General features: G+C 43.2%; 1 protein-coding gene across 1 annotated transcript in view; it reads right to left on the bottom strand.

Annotated features, from left to right (window-relative positions):
* fgf22 (fibroblast growth factor 22) overlaps positions 1-26,293 on the bottom strand; it is a 31,556-nt gene extending 5,263 nt beyond the window's left edge. Inside the window, exon 1 of the mRNA XM_069150179.1 lies at positions 25,094-26,293. Coding sequence (XP_069006280.1) covers positions 25,094-25,466 — 373 coding nt within the window. The 5' untranslated portion in view covers positions 25,467-26,293. The remainder of the gene's footprint in view (positions 1-25,093) is intronic.

The raw sequence follows: 26,293 nt of genomic DNA, 5'->3' as shown, positions 1-26,293 counted from the left end.
ATCTGGGGAACCTTTTTCCAGGATGCAGGATTCATTACAAACTCTGCGGTTAAGATTTGGTTAGATTAAGGCACAAAAACAACTTGGTTAGGTTTAGGGAAACACTTTATTTAGGTTAGGGTAATTTCAGCGACCATGGTCACAACATTGACTGTCAATTAAGAGATGGGAAACAGACAGCGGTTTGCTGTGTGAGTCGTTTTGTTGACCCATGCTCCACCGAGACTTCCCTTCCCTACTTGCACTCTGTGGCTCTATAGTAAACACCAGCCTGTTCTTCTATCCCGTCAAATACTCTTGTTTTGTCAAACCCGTTGACGTCTGACAAATATGGACAGTGCCCTTTGCCACCGGCACCGTAACCACCTCGGCTGAAGAAGGAGTTTCATGTGACGGAGTAGAAAGAGTGACAAAGTCACAAAATAGTTTGCATGCTGGGGTCTGAGATGCCGTCAGGCCTTGACAAACTGAATGAGAACATGCCGTAACATCACCTTACATTCTTCTCCATGTATGTTGTTTTGTGGCACTTGGTGGAACCACTGATGCTGCTATACTCCTTCGTCTTGGGAGGACAGCCTCCAATACGAAGCTCAGGTGTATATATACTTTCATTAAAAATCATTTTTGCTTTGCTCTAAGTGTTTCTTTTATCCACACAGGCCATCAAGCTCCCTCTCTGACATAATGTAGTGTGTATTGTTTACTTGTTGAGTTGCTGTGGTGGTACAACAGGAAAAAGGGAATTCTTAACTAAGGAGACTAAATTGGCTAGATATGCAACATGAAGTGCTTAAGTCTTAACAGCCAGGATGGACAGAAAGTCACCAAAATCAAAACTCTTTCTTTCTACCTATGAGAATTTGAGTCTTCAAGAGATGTTTGAATTGTCAACTGTATCCAATAATATACAGATGACACCGATGTAATATATATCCCCATATAAATCATGCCAACTGCTCTACAAGGGGGCTGCTAATTCCATCAGACTTCTGTTGCTGTTTTCAAAGAGAACATCTAAAGGACTTCAAAACCTAAAAGAAAACACATCTGCTGCTTGCATCACTTTAAACACACAACTATCTCTTTTATTCTTTTTCTTTTCAGCTCTGCACATCACTACTCGTGCTTACCAAGTGAGGTCATCTACTTCCGGCACGGACACAAAGAACGAATAAAAAGGAGGACAGAAAAGAAGGGTAAGGTAAACAAACACAAACTCCTGTTGAGTGTCTTTCTTCTCTGACAGGAACGTGTAAAATGAAGCCCTCTCTGAGCTCGCTCGCACACAGCTGCCTCATTCGAGACCATCCAGGTATCGGCCCAGCTGCACCCCCATCATTCCTGCGCTGCCTCTGATCCTCCGAGGAAACATTAACACTTTGATGGCAGCCTCCTCTTTACGAGCTGTGTTTACAAACACCGGGTGTGCTATGGTGGCACCTGGAGCGTGCAAGGGACTCATATGCAATTAGCCGCGGCTCGGTTGGTGATTGTGGCGCTGCGAGGGTTTATGGGGGATTAGTCCAGGCCAATGAAAACCGCTGGTGCCTGAAAGTGGTGCCAGCAGTAATTGCCATTATTGGTTGGTTTGAGTTCCAGGCGCAGTAGGTGTGATGGAAGCATGTTTGCCACATCTGAGACGTCGCGATGCTGTGGGTTTAAACTTAAGTACTTGAAAATAGACTTAAATAGTTTAAAAGGTTCATACACTGTTGCGATTTATTTTAAAATCATGGTTGCTTTACCTGTTTATAGCTGTTGCAATGTTTTCCTCATAGCACTGGAATAATAGCACCTTAGATATTGTCCTTTCCCATTCCAGGTCCCATACACTACATTTTATTCATACCTGTTGTTGTAGCAGCCAGCAGTCACAAAAGATCTAAGGACATGAAATGGGGGATTTCTCATTGTCTCGAGGAATCACTTGGGCTCTGGACGCTTGACCACACATCTATAAAGACCAGTTAGATCCATATAACTCACAGTCCCCCCTTTGAAAAGTCACTCCATTGTGTTCAAAGCCTGAGAAATCAGAGTGAGGTATTTCAAGCTATTAGAGGGTTTTCTCTAACTGTTGAAATCCAAAGGTCATTTTACTGGAGGGCTGTACGCTCACAGAGAAAGGGACTGTAATGTCGATATAGCTTTACAGAACAGCATGCATTTCCCACAGAAACTCTTACAACGTTTATTCTAAAAGTCTTTTTTTTTTTTTTTTTTTTTTAAGTTGATAGGGGATTTAACGGCTGTGTCAAATGTTCAATGTCAGTTTCTGAGAAAACAGTGAAACAATTTAAAGCATCAAACTGCATAATGATAAACCTTTAGTTTCTTGCAAAGCAGCTTTAGTTTCTTTGTAACATTTTGAAATGCAGCATATTACTAATCCTTTCTTTAATAAGAAATGTTATCAAAACAAATGGACTCCAATGAAATCCTCCTCATTCTAATCTAATAGTTGACTAAGTTAAGAGGAAATGAAAATATTTCAAAATTGTGAATCATTTTTATTCAAGAACTGCTTCATAAATTCTGAACAACATCACAGTTGGAAAGAACAGAGGGTGAAACAATGATGACAAATTAACTCTTTGTTACCGAGTTGCAGTGGAAACTGGAGGTCACGTCTTTGCCTCGTTCTGCTGAGCAAGTATCAACTGATGGTCCCATTGAGCTCATGAAAAAGCCACTTTTGGCTTCCCACTTGCAATTGGCAAGATCTCTTAACCTTTGACATGTTTTGGCTGGGACTGTCAATAAGCTCAAGCTGCCATTACAAGCAAATCCCGCACTATACATGTCTAGTCAACTGTGGATTTGCCATTTATTTCTCCTCTATGGGATTTTTGAAAGCATAGAAAAAGTCTTTTACCCAGTCTTTTTTTTTTACTCTTTCTTTTCTTTCCGTCCCCCATTTCTTGGACGTTAGCCCATCGTCAGATCATTCAAGCCTTTTCTGACCTTGAAAAAAAAAGGCCGAAAGGAAAGAGAGAGACACTCTCACAGGGTTCCCTTTTGTCAGACTCATGGTATGGGGGAGAAGGAGGGAGGGAGTACAGGGTGAAGGTGCTGTTTATAATATGGGGGCTTCAGTGGTGGGGGCAGGCGCTTCCAGAGGCTGCCCCCGCCCCCCCGCCCTCTCCCCCCGCTCCCCCTCCCTCCTCCTAACAAGTCTTTGTTACTCACCTGAGAGGTGAAGAGCTAGACAAAATCTTATTAATGACCGAGCGTTTTGAATAGGGCTCTGCAAACTGTGGCAAAATAGTTCCTTCCATCACAAATTTAAAGCAGAAAAGGGTGAAAGACTGAGCAAAGAGAAAGAGAAAAAAAAAGAGATTTTCCTGCTCCTTTCCTCCTGTCTTCTTTTTGTTCCTTTTCCCAGGTCTTTAATTTCTTGGGTTGCCCCCTTGAGCAGCCCTCCATGGCTCAGTGCTCGACCAGAGCAGAGCCTGGGAATCTTGGAGTTCCCGCTGTGCTCCTGCTCTTGATTGACATACCTTTTCAATTATTTCACAGTTTGCTTGCTTTTTAAACGGAGAGGGTCCTGTTGTTTTTTTTCCTTCTGCCCTCCTTTTCAAAACACAAGCTTTTCATGTCGGGTTTGGGCTGCCAGGCCTAATGGCTGTGACCAGCACCTTTGATCTGCCATGACCCCCTCGAAGGGTCTGGTACCAGACGAAGTAGCCGCCTGTGTGTATCGGCACAGACAAAGGCTGCATCACTCACTATTGCTTTAAACACCTTGAGAGATTACCATGAAAACAGGCACTCTAGCGGAGGCCTTCACAGGTGCTGTGATATGGAAACCTGCATGTTAAACCTTGAAAGTACAGTAAAATACCAAAATGATTAGGAAGGACTTTTGTCTGGTTGAATCCAGAGGTGAATGTGTGCACACATTGCTATGCTCAACAAGTTGCAATTCAAATCTGGCATTTTCAACCCGTTCTCATCCAACACATCCAATACCAGGGTTTTGTCACATGCTTATGTACAAAGTGATTTAGGTGGAGGCACCCAAAACCACGTGGTTAGGTTTATGAAAAAAAAGATCATGCTTGAGTTAAATGTGATACGGTTGCAGTTTGGTTACCATTAGGCAGAAAAACTATTTGATCAGGGTTAGGATCATGGTTTGGGTAAGTCATTTCATGTAAGTACCATTACCTAAACATTATGCAATATGTTAAATCTACGTTACGTTTGCCTTCTCATGGACTCTAACACCATTCTCGTGGATGAAAGTCCTGTTTGTTCCATCTAACCACTTTCTGTCTCCTCCTTATGTGGAGTTTGTCACTCTTTCTACTCGATCTTTGACCATCTCTCTGGCGCCAACAGCTTTGACAATACTGCTAAATTCCTCAAAAAGTTTGTTACATTCATATATTTTTTTCTGTTTCTGTTGTTAGACAACAGAACGAGTATGACATAGTGACTAAAACGCGACCTGTTAAGACAACATGTTAATCAGCAGTCACTTTCAGGACTTTTAAAAGTCTGATGTAGAATTATCACTCAGAGAGAAAGTTAGAAGTGACAGAATATCTTTCTCACACAGTGCACTATTTCTATCTGGGTAACAACTCACTGGCAATGGCCTGCCTGTGCAGAGAGCTGCTGTGCACACGCCATGTGAATTGGGTTGTGGGTCGTCTGGTTACCTGGTGTCGCATAGATGATGTGGCAACTTGGGTAACGTCAGACAAGCTTTGAAAACTTATGGATCCATGTATGATGATTACCCAAATATGGTTTAAGAGCCGGGCAAATTACGTGAGTTTCCTGGGGGAAACAACAAAACTGGAGGGTGTCGAGCGATGGCCGTAAAATACTGGAGAACCATGGAAAAACTAAAGTGTTTGCAAGTACGCATGATATGACAAAAACATTCGCAAGAAACGAAGTTCCTCGATAAATATGGGGGAGGTCGTGGGATGCAGCCAGGAAGACGCTGTCATTTTTTGTTGTTGTTGATGCTTTCACTTCACCTTTAAATGTGGCTACTCGCAAGAAGTGTAAAGACAACCAGTACACATTCATAGCAAGTGTTTTAAATTAGCTTTACTTTAGACCAGATTTAAAAAGTGTCACAAACCAGAGGTGCCAAGATTTGTGTTTTTTTTCTGCTGCCACTGAAAGCAGATTTGTGGGTTATCCCAGTGGTTTGGGAGCAAACAGCTACCTCAACATGCACATTTTTTTCCATGTTCATTGTCCCTCTTCACTCTTGACTGACAAATAAAGGCACAAACTAATCTGCTTTGGGACAGTTTTACCTGCAGTTTGAAACAAAGCTAAGATAAGTGATGATTTCACACTGCCTGTTCATTTATTAGACTATAAAGCCCAATCGGAAGATGGATTGTGTTTATGCCTTGACAACCAAACTGTGATTATAGCCCACAGCATTGGGTGACAGATCAAATTCAAGGCAAGAAGTGTGTCCGAATCACTGTCTCTATTTCAGTATCTCGGGGTACACACAAGGAGATGATCAATGCTCTGTCTGAAGGATGTTTCAACAAACTAGGGCTGATTTGTCCATGAACCCTAAAATAATTTGGTTCTGTGTCATGAAATTTGACCAAACTGAAAGCCTTTGATAGAGATAGATTACTTAATTCAGTGTAATTAAATAGTAAATAGGTAAATAATAGCTGTCCCGAGCTTCCCAACTCCAAACACTTCATATTGATTGGTAGCTGACAGATGAAGAAAAGCCTCATCTGGAGGCTCATGCACTGGGTGCCTGATATCACTGCTGTATGGCACGTGATACTGGTGCACTGATGATCTCATTGCAATGAGCGGCTGAGATGAAAGCTGATCTGTGGACTATGACAGTGCTGCTGAAATGGAAAAAGATCATTTACAATGAGCACAGTGTGCTGGACTTCAGGTCCAATATTGCTGTGTGTTCCACACCCTCGTAAATTAGATTTAAAACCAATTTTAAGCAGCTCTATATAATAACTTATATAATATATAAGTCAAATGGAACAGCAACTTTTCTGGAATCTTAGGCAGCTATCTGTGTTTACAAAGGTTTACCAAAGTGACTGACACTAAAGCCCAAATTATTACTTCCCACATCCCCACGGTTTTGAGGGTCCACGTGCCCTAAATGTCATCATCTTCCCACGTCTGTCAGCATGCAAACCAAAATTTATGAGCCTGTGGACTGTATGCTCAGAACATACGTGCAGACAAAGGTGTGAACACACAAGAGTGTGCAGACCTCAAGCAGATCACATCATGATTGTCAAAAATTTTAGCAGTTTTATGTTGGTGGAGGCAAAAACAGTCTTTTGCAGTTTCTCTTGCTTGTGTTGAGTCTTTGGCTTCAAGGTCTTTTCCGTGATATTTTCCCTTGAGCAAAGATCAGGTCAGAGAGGCACAGATGGGAACAGCACTGATCAGTCCTAAATAGACTCGGGGTTGGCTGAGACCAGAGGAGGGAGTTAAATCACACACTGACAACTCGCACACAAACACACTCAAATTAAGTAAACATGGCAACAGTAAACACCAACCTTGTCTTCAGTGGTTGACTAAAAATGCCTTCAGGTGAAGTTTAGTTTATCAACCAAACTTTTGAACCCTGGGATGGATCCATCATGAGTCCTCGATTGGCAGGTAGTGCGGCATTCCTCAAAAGTAATATTTTTTATGTGGTGGAAACAAAGTATGCTCTCATACTTGTTGCCTAATATAAATCACATACATACATAGATAACATGATATGATGCTCCTGTACGTATATTGTCATCATAGCAGCATGCATTGGTTGCAACAGTTTGCTTTCCTTCTCTAGCTACCAAACACAGCTACTTGAGTTGGGTCCTCACCAGGATGATGATCTTTACACTCTACACCAGGGTTGGGCAAACTTTTAAAATTTGACAGACGGGCCGGGCCAGCACCAGACGCATACATATCAAACGTAAACATAAAAAAGGCATTACAGTGTTAATACTTACATTCACTTTTAGTGGGAACAGTGTTGTTGATCACCCTTCTTTGCCAGTGCATCGAAGTCTGGTGTTAGTTTTGTTGTGGCAATTCTCAGAACAGATCTGAGGTGTTCATCACTCAACTGGGATCTGTGAGGTGCTTTGTTGGTGTTCATCACACTAAAAGTCTGTTCATACACGTACGTAGAGCCAAACAACACCAGCATCTTCTGTGCCATCTTCTGGATGTTTGGAAATTTGGCTGCGCTTAATGAAGTATAAAACTCATCCAGTTTAAGAGAGTTGAACTTCTCCTTTAAGACAGTGTCACATTGGAGATCAATCAGTTCCAACTGCAACTCCTGTGGCGCCGTTTCAGGGTCTCGTGTGAAGGGACACGACACCAGCTGAAGGGACTTGCCAATTTTTCCAAAATCAGAGAACCGATGGCAGAATTCTCCGTGCAGGTCGTCCAGTGATTTCCTGTATTTTTTCACATGTCGAGGGGCCTCATTCAGCGTAGCCAGCGTGGGGAAATGAGCAAATGACTTGTTTGACATTTGCTTTGAGAATAAAGCTAGCTTGGTTTTGAAGGCTCTGACGTTTGTGTACATTTCATGCACAAACTGGTCTTTCCCTCGTAGCTTCACGTTCAGCTCATTCATGTGTGTCAGTACGTCCACAGCAAAAGATAAATCACAAAGCCGATCTGTGTCACTCAGCTCAGGAAAATCGTCAGCTTTCTCAAGTAGCTCCAAAAATGAGATAATCTCCTGTTTGAGCTCCCAACACTCGTTGACATACTTTCCCCAAACTTAACCAGCGGACGTTGGAGTGGTAAAGCAAGTCCTGGTGATCAGCGTCAGTTTCTTCAAGAAACTTAATAAACTGACGACGGTGAAGTCCCCTCGCTCCAATAAAGTTAACCACTTTTACAACTGGCTTCACTACGTGGTCGAGCTGCAGTACGGATTTACACAGTGTAAGAGAATGACCTCCTGCTCAGGGTTGTCCTCTTTCACCCTCTTCCTGGATTCTTTTGAGCAACCCGACGTTTTTCCCAGTCAAATTTGGCGATCCGTCCGTGGTAACGTTGGGCGAGCGTACTCCGAGGTAGCCGGAGCCTCTCGACGACCCCCGGCACGCCGTCATACGAGTCCTCTCCCCGCGTTTTCCCCTTCAGGGATTCCACGGCCAAAAACTCCTCTGTTATCTCAAAATTGTCATTAATCCCTCTGATAAAAATTAAAAGCTGAGCGGTGTCCTTTATGTTATTACTTTTGTCCAGTGCCAAGGAATATAATGTAAATGACTCCGCTTTTTTGTTTAGCTTGCCAGCCAAGTCTTCGTCAATCAGCTCAACACAGCGAGTCACCGTCCTGCGTGATGAGCTCATGTTTTCTAATTTGTTCTTGCTCTCAGGACACAAGATACCTGCTGTCTCTACCACGCACTCTTTGAGAAACTCCCCTTCGGAGAAAGGCTTGCTGGTCTTTGCTAATTTGAATGCCAGCAAATAACTTGCCTTCGTGCTTGATTCTTGGATGGCAGTTTGTCGGATAAAGGTGTTTTGCTGAGCCTGCAAACTATCTGCCGACCTCCGAGCGGTCGCCGTCCGTTCCCGCGTTGACTGGTTGTTAGCGCAATTAGCATGCTTGGTGGAAAAGTGATGGCTGATGTTGTATTCCTTTAAAACCGCAACGGTTTCTTGGCAAATAAGACACACGGCCTTCGACCGGACTTCAGTGAAAAAGTATTTAGTCGTCCGTTCCTCATTAAACACTCGGCGCTCGCTGGCGACTTTTCTTTTCTTTGGCCCGTTCATTGTTGCAGATGGGTTCAGAGCAGCAGCAGAGTAACAACAGAGAGCAGCCCGGCCTCCGCAAAATCAAGTCAATGTGTCACTGCGTCTAGTGCGCCAACTGGTGGACCGCCAGGTATTACAGGACAAGGTCAAATGAATGCAGTCATAATTATGATATGATTTGATTTGGGCAATTCTGTACCAATCTTCGGCGGGCCGGATTAAAAAGCCCAACGGGCCGGATGTGGCCCGCGGGCTGTAGTTTGCCCACCCCTGCTCTACACTGTATTTCAGAACATCAGGAGTGTTGACCACAGACATGGTGTTGAGGGTGCGCTACAACACAAGTGAGGGGCAAATCTACTTACACATGTAATAATCAGAAGCAGATGTGGGCTATATTTTTGATACGACGTGACAATGTGAAGGGGGTTACGCATAATGATTAACTTACAGAGAGTGATTACCCAAATCTGCAGCTCCGCTCAGCTTTACAAAGCTTTATAATGAGTTTCAGCTCATTGTTTAACTGTCTGGCACGCAGCTTTACTGCTCTGGTTCCCTCTCATGGCTCTCATCGTATCATTTCTGGCAGCAGGCAGCTGTTTTCAGCAGAAAAGCTCTAAAAAGCCGCTGTAATCTACCTGCTGAACACCAGCAGACAGACCCGGCAACTAGCTGATGAACATAGTGGAGCATTTTGCAGAGTGCCATGGGGGTTGGTATAGACCAAAAACAGAGCTTAAAAAAAGGTAAATGTTGGACTTCCAGTCATCAGGTGGAAAGAAACACAATTTCAAATGAATAACAATGCTGCTCTGTAACTGCTAAATGTGTAAATTAGCGATTTTTCAAACATCTTTACCATATCGCCTTAAAGCTATAGTGCAGGACTTTAATCTATAAATTATAATAAATAATTACATTCAAGCCCTTTCTGAATGAGTTCACATTATACTCATTCACCAAAACCCCTACAAATTTCAGAATCCCCAAAACCAACAACAGACATCCGAGAAAAAAGAAGTCATAGGGCAGTTTAAGGTCAGTGCAAAATCACAACAGCAATGCAGTAACTAAAACCAAAAGGAAACGATGGAAGATATGACAGTAAAGAAGATCAATCAGTACTAAAATACATATGGTAGAAAGTTCGGTGGCACTGCTCTGCTAACTGTAGAACTTGTGGTGACATCTCTGAGTGATGTCATAGCAGGTGTTTTCCATCTGTTTTCAAATGCAAAGCTTTTACTTTACTGATTGGAGTGCCACTGTGATTTTCTGCCCTGTATCTGAAGAAACATTAGCGGCTTTCGTTCTCAAATTTTTTCGGCTAACCAAGAATAAATAAATTTATAAGCAGTTGTGTAATCTGTAATCTACTTCTCAAACTGCAGGTATGCACACTGAAACAAATTATTTTCATAAATATATTTTCTATAACTGTTATGCCAAATACAGTTCAGGTTCTTTGCTGCTTTACTCATTGATGTGACTATTTTGTGGTTCCAAAGCTAAGAAAAATGCACATGGCCTTATTTTTCGTTTTCAGTTGGCAATGAAAATTGTGACTACAGCTAGAAGCCTAGTTCAGTTTAGGTGGTCCATTTTAAATGTTTTGGCAAATGTCATGGGAAGCTGTTTTCTGCTCTTCAGTCTGAGGTTTACTCTTACAAAGGTTACACTCAAATATTTTGGTTAAAGTTGAGGGTTCACTCAGGATTTCCCAAAACAGCCTGGTTGAGTCACTGTCAGCAATGTTTCCTGCACGTCCTGATGAAATGATTACATTTATTTTTGTTTGAATGTGTGTGATCAGACACAAAATACAAATGATGCAATGCCCTCAATGGCTTAATGGACCAACCAGTTCTGGACAGCAATATAAATTTTACAGTCTTTTTAACAAGGGCTCTCTGACTGCACTCCTGTTACAGCAGAAGATGTGTGTGTGTGTGTGTGTGTGTGTGTGTGTGTGTGTGTGTGTGTGTGTGTGTGTGTGTGCACGCGCGTGCGTGTGTGTGTGTGTGTGTGTGTGTGTGTGTGTGTGTGTGTGTGTGTGTGTGTGTGCGCGTGCATACGTGCCCTTGTGAGTGGCCCTCTGTTGCAGAGCAAAGCAGCTGTTGGTCTACAGACAGAGCCTCCCTCCCTCTCTACAAACTCTACCTGTCTTTCTCTCCTTCTTTCTGTCTCCCATCTGCCAGCCTGCTTTTCCCTGGCCGTCTGTCCCTCACGTGTTTGGTCTCTCTGTCTCAGTCTGGGTCTCTCCCTGCCTGGGTCACCCCTCCTCTCTCTCCCTCCAGCCCGTCTGCCCTGGGTCTCCGGACATACATCCTACCTATAAACTCTCACACGACAGGGATGATTTATTCCACCCTTCCCAGCAGCTAGGAGATATGTCTGCACTGAGCCGAGCAAAGCAGGGCTGAACTGTTTGCACACACACAAAAACTTGAAAGAATGAGACACAGTTACTTTTTTTTTTTTCCAAATAGGAGCAAGAAACAATAAAGAAGAGTAAAGAAAAACATGGAAAAAAAATCTCGAATCTCGAATAAACTTAGTGACCGACCATCAGTCCGATCACCCACCACATGTTGGTCCAAGAAGCACAACTTGGCCCTGTGATCTGATTCTGTTCCTCAAATGAGCTCAGACTGTCTGGAAGTCTGAACAGGGTTTCTCTTGCCCAATTTAGCTCTGAATTCCCGGACAGTTAGGAATCCTTCAACTCAACTTATGTTGGCTTAGATCAAACAAAATCAAACAAGTATGCAATGAAAATAACAGCAGAGGAAATAAGAAACAGGGTTACTTTTACAACCTTTTTTTTTTTTCCTTTTTTACACACTTAAACATTCACAGATCTAAACATGCTGTAACACTCTTAATTCTTTTGCACACACTATATGTGCATAATGTGCAGTCGTTTAGATATGACTGTTTCCAAAACTCGAAGAAATAGGACACAAAGAGGCTGGTTTGCATGTTGTGTGTTGTGTGTGTTGTGTCTGAGCACATTCCCTTGCATGTGGCCCACCCTGTCAAAAAAAAACCAAGAAGGATGGATAGAAAGGACTGGAAGAAAGGAGAGAAAAGACTGGCAGAGGGCTGGTCTTCCCTGCCCATGTATCACTTGCTGTTCCCACATTCCACTGAAATCTCTGGAGAGATGGGAGAGAAGATGAGACTGATAAGAATATTTTTCTCCTGTCTTTTTATTCTCTCTCCATATTCAAAGGCCAGTGCCTTCTGTTCAGCAGTGGTTTAACAATAAGTATTATTATTAATATTATAATTTTTTTGGTTGTTGCAGTAGTTTTAGATTTTCTAGTCCATTTTATGTCTCGTCGCTTTGACCGATGTCGTTGACTGCTCTGCTTCACTTTAGCTCTGTATTCCTTGCAGGCCCACAGTATTGGAGCTATTAATCTCTTTTATTACTGAATGAGCAGATGTCATCCATGACAAAGTATCTTAGCTCTTATTCCAAACAGAGTCAGGGGATAATTTGGAGTCCACTCTCTCAGAGTTGTGTGCAGGCAGGTTTTCAGGCCATTCTCCCTGCCTGCCAGACTGAGCCACTGAGGGAGGTGTAAAGCAGAAGACGATCTGCTTCTCTACAAGCCGGGCCCCAGTTTTTTTTGAGCCTGTGAACAAGCCACACGGCGGTGATCTGTTGAAAGCTGACTCCCGCGCTCCCTCGGCCCCAGCCCCGGCCGCAAGGGGTGACATTCTCTCACACACAATCCAGGGGCTGGTCCTCTTTCAGGACTCACACTCGGCCCAGTTACCCCCACCTTTTCATGCGGTGCTGCTGGGAGAAGTACTCCAGGGATTAGCCCAGCCAGGTCTTTCAAAGGCCATTAGAGCAAATTACAGGTATCCAGTTACCAGTGCGCTGGGACAGGCCAGGTGAGGGGCGCAGAGGCCAGGCAGGAGAGCAGGGGTCAGCTTGGGACAAAAAGACAAGGCCACCCTGGGCCCCACTCTATCGGAGTGTCTCCCTGGCTCCACAAACTGGTAGACCTGCATCTATGAATGGCTCACTTGATGGGACCTCAGAGACATTGTCTCACTAACGTAACTTTAGCCTTTTTTTTCTTAGTGCCCCCCACCCCCATGCTTCACTCTCCCCATGCTGATTTTCTTGTCTTTGAATTGATGTGGGCACGACTTAGCCTCGATAAATGATCACATAAACCAACTACAAAACAAAAGTTCAGCAAAATATCACACAAGGCTTTAACCACAATGCATCAGATGATGCCCCCCTAAGCAACCATGCTATTGAGGGTACAACCTCAATGCTACAAACACTCACAGTTACCTCTACACTATCTGTGTGTACCACACTAAAAGCCCTGCCTTGGGTCAAAATATAATTTGAATAACATTAACTATTTCCACTTCAAATCTAAAGTTAAACTGTAATGGTGACCACACAAGCATTAATGTGGGGTCTATCAATGTATCAGTATGCTGCAGGCATCATGAGACTGATGCTGCTGATAAAAGTGTGGGGATGGCCACAGGGAGTTCCGCATCCTGCCATTTTCTCTGGACCCCACACACACACACACACACACACACACACACACACACACACACACACACACACACACACACACGCCTCACCCTATCCCAACCGGTGGATGACAATCTAGTGGAGGAGCTGCGGAAGTGTTTCATTAGCCAATTACCGCTGGTAGATAAAGCCTGCGTTCCCACAGTCCGCTGGGCCGGGGGGTCAAATGTGGCCAATTACCCTCCATCCCCTCACAGGACAGATTAGTCTGTCTGATTTATCCCCAGACAGACTGACCCAATACTCCAGAATCACCATCCACATCTGGATACCTCACGTTCATGTTTGTGGGGAGGCAGTATATGTGTGTATGTGAACAATTTCACTGTTCACGAACGTTGCTTATACTGTGAATGAAACAACAACAAAAATGACACTAATAGGCTTCAACGTTTATTAAAAGACAACGATAAAGCTAAAAGAAAATAAAGTCAAAGATAGAGGCAGCACTGGAATATCCTCTCCCACACACATGGACTCCAGACTCATTACTGGGCCTACATGTCCTGTCAGCATACACTCCACGGTGGTTATACTACTGAGCACAAGCTTCCTTGCTCAGGCTAAGATGTGATTGTATGTAATGGAACATCAATCAGTTCATTTGGGACCTCCAGGATGCTGAATCAGACCCTCCGCTGATCAAACACCAAATTTATAAGCGAAGTGGGGGCAAGCCAGCCAGAAAAGGTAACACTAGAGGATAACCCGAGGGAGAGGGAGAGGGCGAGAGGCGGGGTGAAGGCCTGCTGCGGTTAGGCTGAGGGATAGCAGAGGTGAAAAAGGTTAACGAAGCCCTCGGTGCGCACGCTCCCTGTGAGGTACTAAGGGGCCGCAATCCTACCAACGAGGAGGCCTTCTCTTTAATCAAGGAGGGAGAACAGGGAGGGCGAACAGCCTCCAAATCATGCATCACATCCGTAATGAGTGAACGACAAGCTATCAAAGGCTTCACAGATAGTTACGAGCAGATCTGCCCACGGAGACCTTTGTGACTCACAGCTTCTGCATTTTCCTGCTCTTTAGTGTACTGTAGGAAGTGCAGTGGGATGGCGGGATCCACTTTAAACTGAGGTCATCCTCTGTGCCACTTGGTAACAGTAAGCGGGGGGGATTTGGTTGGCTTTCCAGTGGAAATAAAGGCAATGTTTAGTTACCTTTCCTCATCTTCACTGAGCTTTGGACAAAACTTCATATTAATAGTGAAGAGATATCTGAGCCAAATAACAGTCTCTGTATGTTGGAAGGTACTCCAAAGATAAGGATTAGGTGTATGAGAATGGATTTGCTCTCCTTTTGAAGTTTGCCATTACAATTGAACACAGTTAAGTGGAAATCAAATAAGTTGTGCCATATTGGCTTCTTCTTCCTTGGTGTCTTGGTTGGCTGTTGGCAACCAGCTTATACGTGCATTGCTGCCACTGACTGTGTGAGACAGGAGATTATGCAGAAAAAAAATAGAACAAGCTTTCTGAATTTTTACAACTGTATACCAGCCAGCTTGAACTAAATGCTTATTAGTTTTATCATAAAGCAAAGTTAAACACATGGTAGCATTCTGGGTGATGTGTTTTTGGAGCCTGACCCTAATGAAGGGCTGAAACTGTGTTGCATCCTTTAAAAAAAAAAAATCTGTTTCTTTTGACTGCCCCAACTTCATAAGTGCAATATTAAATGGCTGGAGTGCCCCTCAAACTCTCTCACATCCAGCTCTATGATAAAAAAAAAGAAATGTCATTGGTTGCCAAATGACATGAAAAATCAGATGACACTAAGTTGCAAACATCTTTAACTCAACCATCAATCCAATATAACATGAATTTGTTTTGTTGTGTGTATATGGGAAGTAATTGTATGCTCTCTTATTGTTCTCCGCTTGTTGTCAATCATGCCAACTCTTTGGCATCCGATTTAGTCTGGAGACTACTGCCAACTTTGTATGTGCATGTGTGGCTCAGGTGTGCAGTGGGGTTCCAGTGACTGAGCACCAGGACACAGAATATTCTCTGTGGCCTGAACTTGCCCCATATTTACATTATTTAAAAGAGAAGGGCATACAGGAGGTGACAGAAGGCACAAGAGTGAAATCAGGGCCCTGTCAGAGCTGTCACTTGCTCCACTGGCCAAAGGCCCCGACCCCAATCCTATCCACTGCAGGGGAGCAGAGGGGGAAATGGAGACAGCAGGAGAGAGAGAAAGAGAGAGAGATGGTGATAGGTAGAAAAGGATGAACAGATGAAAACAAAGAAACAAGGGGAGTGTAGTGAGAGATATGTGTATATAAATATATATTCCATGAAGAGATATGGGTGCAGAGTGGCAGAAGGTTCATATGACATCAGCCTCCACCTGTGCAAAGATATAGTTAATATCTGGTGTTTCATATGCATATAAGTATTTTCTCCAACTGCTAAAGTATGGATGACTGCAGCAGAAAACAACCCTGCACTGACAATTGCAACCTATTCTTCCAGCATTCTTTTCACGCATAACAAAATAAGCCCAAAGAAGTATGTTGCATCTGCTGAACAAAAAGGAAGCGGGACAAAGACCTCAGTAGTGATCTGATGTATGGCGTGGACTATACTGCCTCAGCTACACCACTGCTTTCTGCCACCCTCTGTGTTCTAATGAGGAGCATGGCCTTCAAGATGAGAAAAACACCCGAGTGCACGCAAGCTTGCACTTGTCAGCGTGCATGCAAGCACAACCACACATGGGCCTGAACCTAGGGCATGGTAAGGTCTGGTTCATATTAGCCATTCGGGAACGGAAATGCACATCTTTTTCAGTTTAGGCTCCACTTCACGCTCCCGCAATGGCACAAGTATAAACACAGGCGCATGCATTCTAAATGTACACGCACATTCAAAGAGCTCAGACATGATACTCACATCCTGCTCATGTTCGTTTAGTGAAATGGCCTCAGAGATAAACAGCAGGTACAGCTGGATGTGTGTAATGTAATTTAGAGAAGACTCTGCATGGTCTCAACCTGTTGGTATGCACAGACCTGCACCAGAGTTGCTGTTTTTAGTATTTCACATTTGCATTAATTATCGTACTTGTACTTTCAGGAAACACATTTAGAACAGTTATTCATTCCAGATAGTGACTTCAGTCCTCAAGGCACAAGGACTCTGGCACAGTTAAAAAAAAAAATCTTACACACTATTAACTTACTTTTACTAAAATGTAATTGAAACACAAGACAAATCAAAATACAACTTGTTATGGAAGTTATGAATGAAAATGTTTCACTTTATGGACCATCCTGAGATAGATTAATCCAATTCCTATCAAGTTGTTAGTCCATATGGTATGCATTTTTATGTTGTGACACGTGTACTTTTATCGGCATGTTCCATGTTTAAATGTAGACCTTTCGCGGACCACAACCGTAAAGCAGACCATGTGTGTTCTTCAATCTCAAATGAAGGCTTTAAGATTGAAAATTAGGAAATTACTATATTGCTAATGTCAAACATCCAACTGCAAATTATCAATCCTTATCGTCTGTTTTGGAATTAATTGATTTAATGTTTAATTAATCATGGTCTCACACTAGTAAACTTTTAAATACATCATTATGAACCAAAGATGTGTCCCCACTAACCTATCAACACTGCCCGTAGAGTCATGTCGATATGGTTAGTGACTGACAACCACTGGATGGATTGTCAAGAATGCCTGTGTTGACATTCATGCTCCTCAAAGGGGAAAAAAAAAATTGTTGATCTCATCTTCATCTTTGGAGATAAAATTTTGACAAACATTCCATTGTGCCCAGAAAATTTGCACAACTTTGAATCATCAGACATTCATGGTTCCTAGAGGATGAATCCCAGTGATTGTGGGGATTTCCTCACTTTCCGCTACAATGCTTAACCACAGCTTCAGTTTTCTTCAATGGGATTACAGTCTGGAAACTCTTTTCATACTAATGTTTGGTCAGCCACTCTGAAGGACAAACCAATCATTGACTACTGTGCGATTACATTGAAGTCAAGCATTTTTTTCTAAATGTTGTTGCACCGGTGGTTGTAATTAGGCGCATGTGTTTGTCAGTCCCGATTGGTTAAAGGTGGTTCCTACAGTTTCAAAGTTAACCCGAGGTCTGCACCCAGTAGGATGCAACGACTGGAAAAGATTCATGGACCGCAGCCAGACCCGTGAATTCAGTCTGAGAATTTGGATCTGGTAACACCAGGCCATCTAGCGCCACCATCGGGTTGAAACTTGTGGTTCAGAGTTAAATGTTTCAAAAACTGTTGGGTGAATTACAGTGCAATTTGAATTGTTAACTTTGATGACCACCTGAACTTTCATCCAATGTAAAAACTACATTTTCTCCAACAGTTTGGATACTTTCCAATGAGCATTATAGCCTTTCAGAGCTATTAGTGTGTAGACTTGACATAATCTTAACTTGCATAGAAATTCATGATGCAATGTCTGTATGAACATTTTTGGGCAGATTATCTCTCCATTTCCGGTGTTCATTTTAGGTGCTGTGCATACTAGGGCAGTCAGTTAGTTGTAGTAAACGTGAGGTGAGATTTCCACTATTACACATAGTTAAACACATTATGACTTGATTGCCTAACAGCAAGTCAATATTTAGCCACACAGGTTGACAGGCAGACTGTGGTTGCTCAGTTTATGTTTGTGAGAGAGAGATTAAAGTCTACTAAAATTCCATGAAGCTTTCATGTGCCCTTGTAACCCATAACTAAAAAAGGAAAAAGGGTGGATAAGCCCAGATTTACCTGTCTCTGAGATAGATTCATTTTATTGTCTCTTATTGCTCCCTTTTATGATCTAGATAAAATTATACAGGGAGTGATATCTGTTTAGAGGGTAACAGGTGCATTACAGTCCTAGTCTCAGGCTACCTCCAATTTTAGGCTATATTTGAACACCTTTAAACTCTTGTAGCGGTGGCTAGTCATCCGTAGTTGTATTTAGGGAAGCCAAGTTGTTTCTTTTTTCCCCCCATCTACAGCAGGGGCTCTCTTTCAGCTTCTTTATTCCCGGGCCAGCGGTTAAACGCCTTCCAAGACATGATGTCTGGCTCAGTTCATGCAGGGAGGTGAGAGACTTTATTAGAAGGGTCAAAACAAGACCATTAATCTGTCTTGGTCTATCTTAGGTTGAGGCAAGACCTGTATCCACTGTCTCGGGCTGATTACGTCAGCGCACGTGTGTGTGCATGTGTATGGTTTTGAGATGTGAGAGTGGCGGCTGCTCCTTCACGAGTGTTTCCTTTGGCGAATGATTTCAGAACATGTGGTGCTGAATGAGTAAGGGTAGCGGGTCACCTGTTCCCAACTGATCTAATTAATACTCATTTTACACCTTTCCCAAAAAAGCACACAATAATAACAGTACTAATGTGCTCTCATTGAGGAAATGGCCCAACTGTTCACTCCCTCTTTAAAAACGTATTGCTTGGCGGTGACTATGTTCAGTATTGCATTGCTCTACTGCAATTAATTGTTGCTCATTGCACTGGTGTTTAAAGCACCTAAATCACTGCGGGAGTAGCTCTTGGACAGAAACAACTAGGAGGAGAGTGAAAAGTAGAAGCAAGTATACTACTTATTTTTCCTGGCCCAATTAATATTTATAGAGTGAGACCTCAGTCTCACTCTATTACACACTCACACTAAAATCATGTACATGTTGATATATTTGAAACCTTGCATTCAAAGTCATTCTCTGCTTTTTACAAACTTTTAAAATGGCAATGCAAACATCTTCCATCAATGGCTTTAAGGTTCAAGGAGCTGATTACTGGCACTGTGAAGTCTTCTCCTTTGTGTTCCCTTCACACCCACAGGATGTCCAGAGCTCTGCGATGTTATAAAGGAATTGGCTGCCAGAGCCAAAGTCAGACTCTATAAACCTGCTGATGAACCCAGTAAATCCCAGAGAGGAGCCGGAGCCAGACTGCTAAAGGTTGTTAGCTACTAATTGCTACATTTCTCGAGCCCATTCAAGATATCAAACCCTGGTGGCAGAAACCAGGGATGCGCGGCTAATTAGACTGACACTGACACTCTTGTCCTGCGATGTTCCCAGGGCACTGTGTGCACATGTGTAAAGGCTTTAACATGCGTGCTCAACATGAAGGTGTATGCCCGGGATGTTTTTGGTGTCTTAATAACAGGAGCAGCCGGCAAAATGCTGTTTTCCACATCTTGTCCCACAGGCTGTAGCCATGCACTGTCTTTACAGTGAAGGGTAGGGTGGGCTTGTGGTTGTGGTGGGGTGGTAATAAATGCATGATTCGTGGGATTTTACCCTCCCGCTGGCATCCAAAATGTCCACGAATCCCCTCTCAGTTGAGACGACCCAGAGGAAACCTTAATGCCTAATGAGCAACGGGAAACGCTCCAGCACTCCTCTAGCCTTTAATTTCCACCTCAATACTGAGCAGAGCACGCCCCAGCCCTTCTCCTAGCCTCATTAACATGTGTATTCTCCAGATTCAAAACACCAAAGCACTTCCTTCAGCCAGGTGCTTCCCTCTTTAGCCCCTCCAGTCTTGGTGCTGTTGATTCAGACACACATCCCCGCCTGAGCTCTACAAGAATTAATGGTGAGTCATGTTGAGGATGAAGGCAGGCCAGCGCAGGATAATCGTCCTTGCACCTTTAAAATGGCAGGCGGTGCGGAACAGACATTTTGTGATGTCTGTTGCTTTGGTATGTGAATGTCATTGTCCCCAAAGTGCAGGCTAGATAACACATAAGCTGCTGATGAACAGTGGTACTTTTAAGGGGTCAAATATTATTTGAAAGAATGTCCTCCTTGTTCATAAATAGTCATTTCTATATATTATGTTGGTTTAAATGAAAATAATGACATATTAAATGTTTTCAGTTTTAGTATCTCATAATAGTGAGTTCTTAAGAAGAGCTTGAAAGTACTTTATTGTGCATGACTGTTCACAACTAGCACATATTTATAGTTTCTGGAATATTTTTAAAGGTTTAGTGCGTAGGATTTAGGGAGCTCTACTAGCAGAACTAAAATATAGTATTCATAATTACATTTTCATTAGTGTATGAAAACTAGAAGGTCTCCTTACCTCCTCTGCATCGCTTTGTACATTGCCGGCAGCGTTTCAGAAGCAAAGTGTTTTGTCTCCCCCAATTTTTGTGACTTCAGTCTGTCATTTTTCCTTGATTTTTGTCCTTCTCGTGTTGAAAAATTGGCTAATTTGTTAAATGGTTTCAATTTTGCCTGTGGGCTTATTATTGTTATTTTCTGCTTTGTGCTGTTGCTGAAAAAGTTAATGCGGTTTAAGTTGTTAAAAAAAAACACATTTAATTTTCATAATCATTTTGTATTTCGCATACAGTATCTGTTTCAAGAGAACACATTTCTTGTCCTACATGAAAGACTGTTGGGTAGATATTGATGTAGTGATCTCATATACGATTGGGAGACTGCAAAGAGTGTTTTATTGTGAAAATTAACCGGATTCCCAATGCCGTCCGTCTGTCTGACTTTTCTTGACTGTCCGGCTTCTGTCAAAAATAGACCAGGCATGAATCACGTCGCAGCCAGTCCTGTTGGAATCCAGCCTTTGGAACGAGCCCTTCCTAGCTATATAAGGTGTAGGCCCTCTTTCACAGATGATTGTACTGTAGTCCAGAGGGAACAAACCAGCCACTGGCTCCAAAGAGGGACTTTCACATATTTAATTGATAATCTCTTACGGACTTGTAAAGGGAGGGTTAGGCGAGGAATATTCAGTCGAATGCAATCTGCCACCTCGCCACTAAACACCACTAAATCCTACATACTGCTTCTTTAAAGTGTCCACCAATATCTGCATGACTCAGAACCCGTATTTACAACTTCGATCCAAAGAAAATACAACATCTTTTGTGAAGACAGCAATAATAATGATTTTTAACTTTTTCCACCACTGGTCCATATCGTCTTTCCACATGGTTAAACCTTTTAGCTGCAGTCATCTGTCTGTAGCATTCATCCTGTCCTTTATGATTTTTAGTCCCTCCTTTGTGAGTGACAGTTTCCCCCGTCTACAACAAGTTTGAATAATTTCCACAACATATTTCAGTGGGGTGGAAGATTTTCTTCCCATGGTTCCCTACCAAGTCAAACACACACATGAACTTGGAAAACTTTCACATCAAACAGCAACATGCTGCACACCAAGGGAAATTTGGTAAATACAACACACCCCAGCTGTGAGAGTTGCGCGGCTGTTGAGGCCAAGTGACTTCTGCGATTTTAGCGGTGTGCTGAGGTGAACCTATTTCCTAAGGGTGAATTGGCTGACGCTACCTGGAGGCTGCACAAGCGTTTGATGTCACTAGCCACACACAGCCAAAAATGTAACAGTCCATCCTTTAAGGTGGGATGAAAAAATGTAAACATAAACTAAAATATATGCAGAGAGGTGTGCCAAAAAAGACTGTTTGAATTATTATAGAAAGATGAAAATAAATAGAAAACAGCCTTGTAATTGAAGAATACAATTACAAGAAGCCTTCATGTATTAATTGAATTAAACTTCAATGACTGCAGGTGGAGCTCTGCACTCTTTTACCCTACTCAGCTTCTACTGTTGCATTGATCATGAACTGGTTGCTGGGCGTGCCTGCACAGCTGTTGTGCCGTGGCACTGTCTAATTAGCAGGCTATGACCGATGACCCAGTACAGGATATGATGCGTACCTACCTCTGGAGCTTTTGTAAACACTTGGGTGTGTTTTTCCCCTCGATCATTTTCTGCCTTGCCATAGGTCAAAAGAAAAACATGTCACAGCCCTGCCTTTCGGTCCCTCAAAGTACTGTACTTTGTCTCTTTGTGTGCCTATTTCAACAAGCTATTTTTAGTTGCTATCATTAGAATAATTGGCGGATCTATATTTGGAGTTTCACATGGCAGATGATAGTCAGGTCGTTCACCTTGATTTCTATATCTCTAGTTTAATGAGCTTTACTGCAAAGTTCCAGTAAGTTTACAACTTGCTTGATTGTGATAGCAAACTTCAAGAATGGATACCTGACGCCTTAGTGTTTGTGTTTGAGTGTGTGTTTGTGTATGTTTCCACATGTGTGCTCACAAGGTAGAACATTTTTCTTGGAACACTTTAGAGATGTAACTGATACACATTTAGCCTGTCCCGTCTGTTGCCAGTGACAGTTTTGAATTTCATCGCTCTGCATTTAACCTCTCTTCTGTCTTTTAATAACAAGGGCATTTTATGACTCAATGAATGACTTTGCATGTAATTTCTCCTCAACTCTCACCAAAGACCGATAAAAAGAATACATTTATTTGCTCCATACATTTTGCAGTTTTCTCTATCCCTCTTACCCCCATTCAGCTCTCTAATCCTTTAAACCCTCCATCCCTCTAAGTCACTCTTTCTCCCTCTCACCTCGTCCCTCAGCTGTTCCATGCCCCTGCTCCACTGGGATTGATACAATATTTTCCAGCCTCAATTAGCAGAGAGCCTGTTGACTAATTCCAACTGTTTTTGCACCTGAAAGGGAGTTGGGAGTTGGGGCTGGAAAAACTGAGTGGGGTGGAGGTAAGGGCTGGAGCCTGGGTGTAGCAGGCAGAGCTGTCGGGGCAATATAGCTGTGTTGACAGGAGAGTATGAGTGCAACACAAAGGACACACTGCTGGGCAGGCTGAAGACACTCCTGAGCAGAGTTAGAAATGCTATATCCCGCACAAGCAGGATAATACAGGAAAAAGTACAGTACTATGTCTCCAAAAGGATGTGTGTCTGTATTGGTCTCTGTGGGGATGTATGTGTCCTGCAGTCTTTTAAGACCATCTACATTGTTACATTATACTCTTGATTGTAAATCAAATAGGAAATTACTTTTGTGTTGATAGAATCCTAAAAACAAATGCGTCCTCCTTCCTAAGTAAGACTTAGTGCTGCTGTTGCTGTCTAGTATCTGTGTCACTGCTCCCGTCATTAAAAATGTACAACTTCCTGCTTATCCTGCCACTCTAATCTATAGCATGGCCAAATTCTCTGGGTCAAGAGGCTTTAAGTCTGATTGAAAGCCTCCATATGTGACGGTAGCAGCAGTAGTCTCCCACAGAAATAGAGACCTCAGAGCGGTCTTGAACCAGATCTGTCCCGTTGTGAGGCGCAACCACAGACTGACCACAAGGTCCATTTTGTTCAATTTAAGGCAAAGCCTACATGACCACTGGTTTGGCACTGTGCTCAGCTCAGGGTGCAGGTACACACCCTCGCTCTCCGTGTGTGAGCACAGAAAGAATCGTTCTTTCCACCAAAGGAAATGAGAAGATGATGGCTAAAGTGTATAAGGACATTATATGTAAGGGGACTGCGAATTTTCATAGAGGGTTCTGCAGCCTCCTTGGCATAAATGACATAAAGTAAAGCAAGAAGAAGCATGAATTTCACAGTCAGCATCAATTTTGCTTTTTTCCACTGACTCTGAACACGAACTCCCTGATTTGGCCAAATTTCTGCTGGTCTTCCAGCATGACTTCTATCAAACTGTCAAATTCAGGCAAAGTTTGGGAGTAATATTTTATCATGGTAGCTGACATATATTACCACTATTATGAAAGAATAATGTCTCAATTTGGTAAGCCCACAGGTCCAAATTTAACATAGTAACAATTCATCTCAGCTTGAATTTATACCTATGTGTGTGATTTTTTTTTAAAGATTTTGCCAGGTGACTAATCCCAACAGGTTAACAAATGTTATCCAGTCTGCCGCTTGGAGCTCATTGAAACAGTGGCAACAGACCGACTGGACTGTTAGCTGGATGCAGCAGCTGCTCTTCCCCCCAGTAGCTGTATGGAAAAACTCTGACTCACCCGCTTGTATAAAAAGGCATTAACGAGCAAATACATAAATATTACCGTCAAAGGCAAAAATGTCTGAGAGCCATCCAATCAGTCAGTCAGCCGGTGACTAATGGAGAGGGAGGTCAGATCATGACCAGCCGGCTCATCTGACCTGGTCAAGCATCTGAAAGACACCCATTGATGGACACACTGAAGAGGCACGGCTGCTGCATGAACACACTCTTCTCAGGTGTCCCTAAACCACAGCTTGTGTATGGACTACAGTCTTACAGACAGAATAACATTGCTCTAACTGGGTCTGCACTGCTGCATACTGAGCACAGTTACTTCGAGTGTTGTCCCATCTGAGTGTCTGAGCTGAAGATCAGGATTTTTAAAAGAAGTTTCGACCTGTGCGCACTGACACATTGACATACACAAATCAGCACCTGCCCAGAGTAGATGAACTGTGAGCAATGCAAATCAACGTGTTTTTTGGAAAAATATGTTTCAGTTTACACCTGCCTCTCACAATTGATGCAAATGCACCACAGTTTTGACAAGTTAATTCCCAGTGAAACGGAAACTTTCTTTTCAAGCCCAGTTTGCGCCACCAACTGATGCTCAATGTCTTTCCTCAGTGCCTGCTGTCCCATGAGGGTTGTAAATCCACACTAGGGTATTCCCTCCTTTCCTAGCAACGTGTCTCTCATGCTCTAAACACAACACAAATAGCTCAACAGTGATATGACCAAAGGATATCCCTATGAACTGCTATAAAAGTGAACAGATAAGAAAGTTCAGTCATAAAAATAAAAGTGAGAATGTCACAGGGCATCCTGTCTCTGATACACATTTGAGATGCAGATCTTAGTTTCTTTCTGGCTGTGCCAGCTACTTACTGTCAGCGTAGTTTTTTCGCCGAGTGCCGTCCACCTTGCCTGTTTTGTCAATGCAGAGGAAGAACTTGTTGGCGGAGTAAAGTCGCCGTAGTCGGACGTCACCCTCCAAGTGATTATAACTGCGGGTGTGCCTTTCCAGTGTCCACGAACAGTTGATGCCATTCGCCAGCACCTGAAGGGGTTCGTGCCCTACCCGAGGAGGACAGGCCCCTGTGGCAGTGCCAGCGGTGACCAGGAGCAGGGTGAAGCATGCCAGGCAAAGGGAGGCTGCACTGGGCAGGGGGAGAAGTGGCCCAGTGGAGGCGGCAGCAGTGGTGGTGCTGAAGGCAGGTTCAGGACAGAGATGAGCTACGGACGCCGTCCATCTGCACATGGTGGGTCAGACTCCCAAGGTGCACCTTGTGCAAGCTGTAGGCATGCTGATGATCGGGAGATGTCCCTGAGGAGGGTGGGAGTCCTGAAGAGAGAAGGGAGGGAAATGGCACTCACAGCAGATCCTCTGGATGTCACTGATGGCCAATCTCCACTTTGGGCTGACAGCAGGCCTTCCTTCCTACAGCATCAAGCTTGCCAAATTGTCTCCAGTTGTCATCTTCAGTCTTGTTTGTTATTCTATTAGTCTGATCCTGAAAGTGTTGTTATTTTATGAATCCACTTTTTAAAGTTGTTCCTTGATGCCTGTCTGTTTGTCCTCCTCCTTGAACTGAAGTCTTCTTCACAGGTCCACAGATAAAGTCCTGGGATGTATGAGGATGCGCACGTGTGTTTGTGTGTGTGTGTGTGTGTGTGTGTGTGTGTGTGTGTGTGTGTGTGTGTGTGTGTGTGTGTGTGTGTGTGTGTGTGTGTGTGTGTGTGTGTGTGTGTGTGTGTGTGTGTGTGTGTGTGTTTTTGCCTGAGTGAGTGTGAATGGATGTGTATTTGTGTGTGTATGTTTCAGTATGTGTGCACCTTGCGATGCTCTGCTCTTTCCAGCTGGATAGGAACAAGGTGCCTGTCTGAGCTGCTGACCCGTGGCTGAGAGGGAGTTGAATGAGGGTTGGTGACTGACTCTGCGCGTGTGTGTGTGTGTGTGTGTGCATGTGAGTGTGTGATACTGAGAGGGAGAGAGAAAGAGAGGGAGTGAGTAAGCGAGTGAGTATGGGAGGGAGAGAGCTGGGTTTGCGACAGAGAGTGAGAGAGAGAGAGAGAGAGAGAGGTAGT

The sequence above is a fragment of the Embiotoca jacksoni genome, unplaced genomic scaffold, assembly GCF_022577435.1.
Source record: "Embiotoca jacksoni isolate LCO1_2020_lvr unplaced genomic scaffold, fEmbJac1.0.p SCAF_16, whole genome shotgun sequence".
Classification (NCBI taxonomy): Eukaryota; Metazoa; Chordata; class Actinopteri; family Embiotocidae; genus Embiotoca; species Embiotoca jacksoni.
This window is presented reverse-complemented; position numbering and strand designations above follow the sequence as displayed.